The following is a 1,300-nucleotide window of genomic DNA, read 5'->3' as shown; positions in this document are numbered from 1 at the left end:
ACGCATCCTTACGTCGTGCCACGTGGTAATGATATCCTTTTCCACTTGTCCCGCCCCGCGCAAGACAATCCCGCAGCCGTATCGCCACACCCGCATGTAGTATGCGTGCAATGGCTGATTCATCCACCGGCGTCGCCTTCTCCACGGGCACAATAACTGCAGCTTTCTGAACAGAGGCGTGAATAAGCAGCTCACGGAGACGTGGGATACCTTCCGTCACGTGGGTCACCGTGGAACCGGCACTGTGGAATGTGTTAAGTGTCATTTGCGTAGACGGCTCTCCGGCGGCCTGTGCCGCAAGAAGACCAACAGGTTCCCCGGGGTCACAGAAAGCCTTTACACGTCGGCTTGTGGCAAGTTCCGAGAGAACATCACGATAATATGCAATACTTTCTCTACGCTTCTCTGCAAGTTTCTCCTGCACTTGTCCCTGCGCCTTCCAGCGTGCCAACTGTGAGACCCGCTGGAAGAGTGGAAATGTTGCTTTGGTGCGTAAATAGTCCTCAAGGCCGTCATGCATGTGCCGCGGGAGTGGATTCTCACGTAACTGTTGCTCTTTGTGCCGCTGCCGTGCATTCTCATTGTGATTACAATTACTGCTCCTTTTATTTTCATCGTCGCCATCCTCCTCTTCGTCGTCGTTGTCATTATTTTTATTAGTATTATTCTTCTTATCGTTATTCATGCTTGTGCGTGGCCGTTTACCGCGCTTCACGCTGCTGTTCCTCACTCCTTGTTCCCAGTTTTCTGGCCGTCGCGTCTCGCTGGTCGCCTCACCCGTGTCCACTCCAAATCGTTTTCCGAAATCCACGAGGTTTTCCTTCGACGTTTCCCACGACGTAAGGGTTGAGGCCTTGCACGGGTCAAGACCATCGCCACCGTATGTAAACTGCACGATGCTGCCGTTTGAGTCACGAACAGAGTGGTCCCAATGCACCACAAGACTCTCAAGGCCTTTAATAAGGCAACGCTGCAAATGGCCAGAGCGGGAAGTTTTGACAGCTGTGTCGATGAGACCATCGCGACCGGCCATGGCATGGATCGTGTACTCTGGTGGCCGGATACCGGATGTGAAGCGTCCAATCGCGTAGCCAAAAGAACGGGCACGGCGTTCATGAGCAAAAAAGGCAGGCAGCGTCTTTCCCGAATTCATTCGTTTCACGCGTCGTCCATCAAAAAGCTGCTGACCGAGTCCCAGTGCCATCTGCGTCGCATTAGCGTTACTTCCCTTTGCCCCTGAGGCGGTCATCATGAGCAAATGGTTGCGGGGAAATGGCACCATCATACGGCCCGGTATAAA

At 53.4% G+C, this 1,300-nt stretch overlaps 1 protein-coding gene across 1 annotated transcript, besides 1 other annotated feature; it reads right to left on the bottom strand.

The window, feature by feature from the left end:
* Tc00.1047053401473.9 (DNA-directed RNA polymerase I largest subunit, putative) lies at positions 1–1,300 on the bottom strand (the record flags this gene model as incomplete). Its single annotated transcript, XM_797148.1, has 1 exon — positions 1–1,300. A coding segment is annotated over one exon (1,300 nt), but the record flags the coding sequence as incomplete, so codon positions are not given.
* Positions 1–1,300: a sequence feature (heterozygous, Esmeraldo-like haplotype).

Source organism: Trypanosoma cruzi, genomic scaffold (assembly GCF_000209065.1).
Source record: "Trypanosoma cruzi strain CL Brener 1047053517073 genomic scaffold, whole genome shotgun sequence".
NCBI classification, from domain to species: domain Eukaryota; phylum Euglenozoa; class Kinetoplastea; order Trypanosomatida; family Trypanosomatidae; genus Trypanosoma; species Trypanosoma cruzi.
The sequence above is the reverse complement of the archived record's forward strand: the minus strand, read 5'-3'. Positions and strand labels throughout refer to the sequence as shown.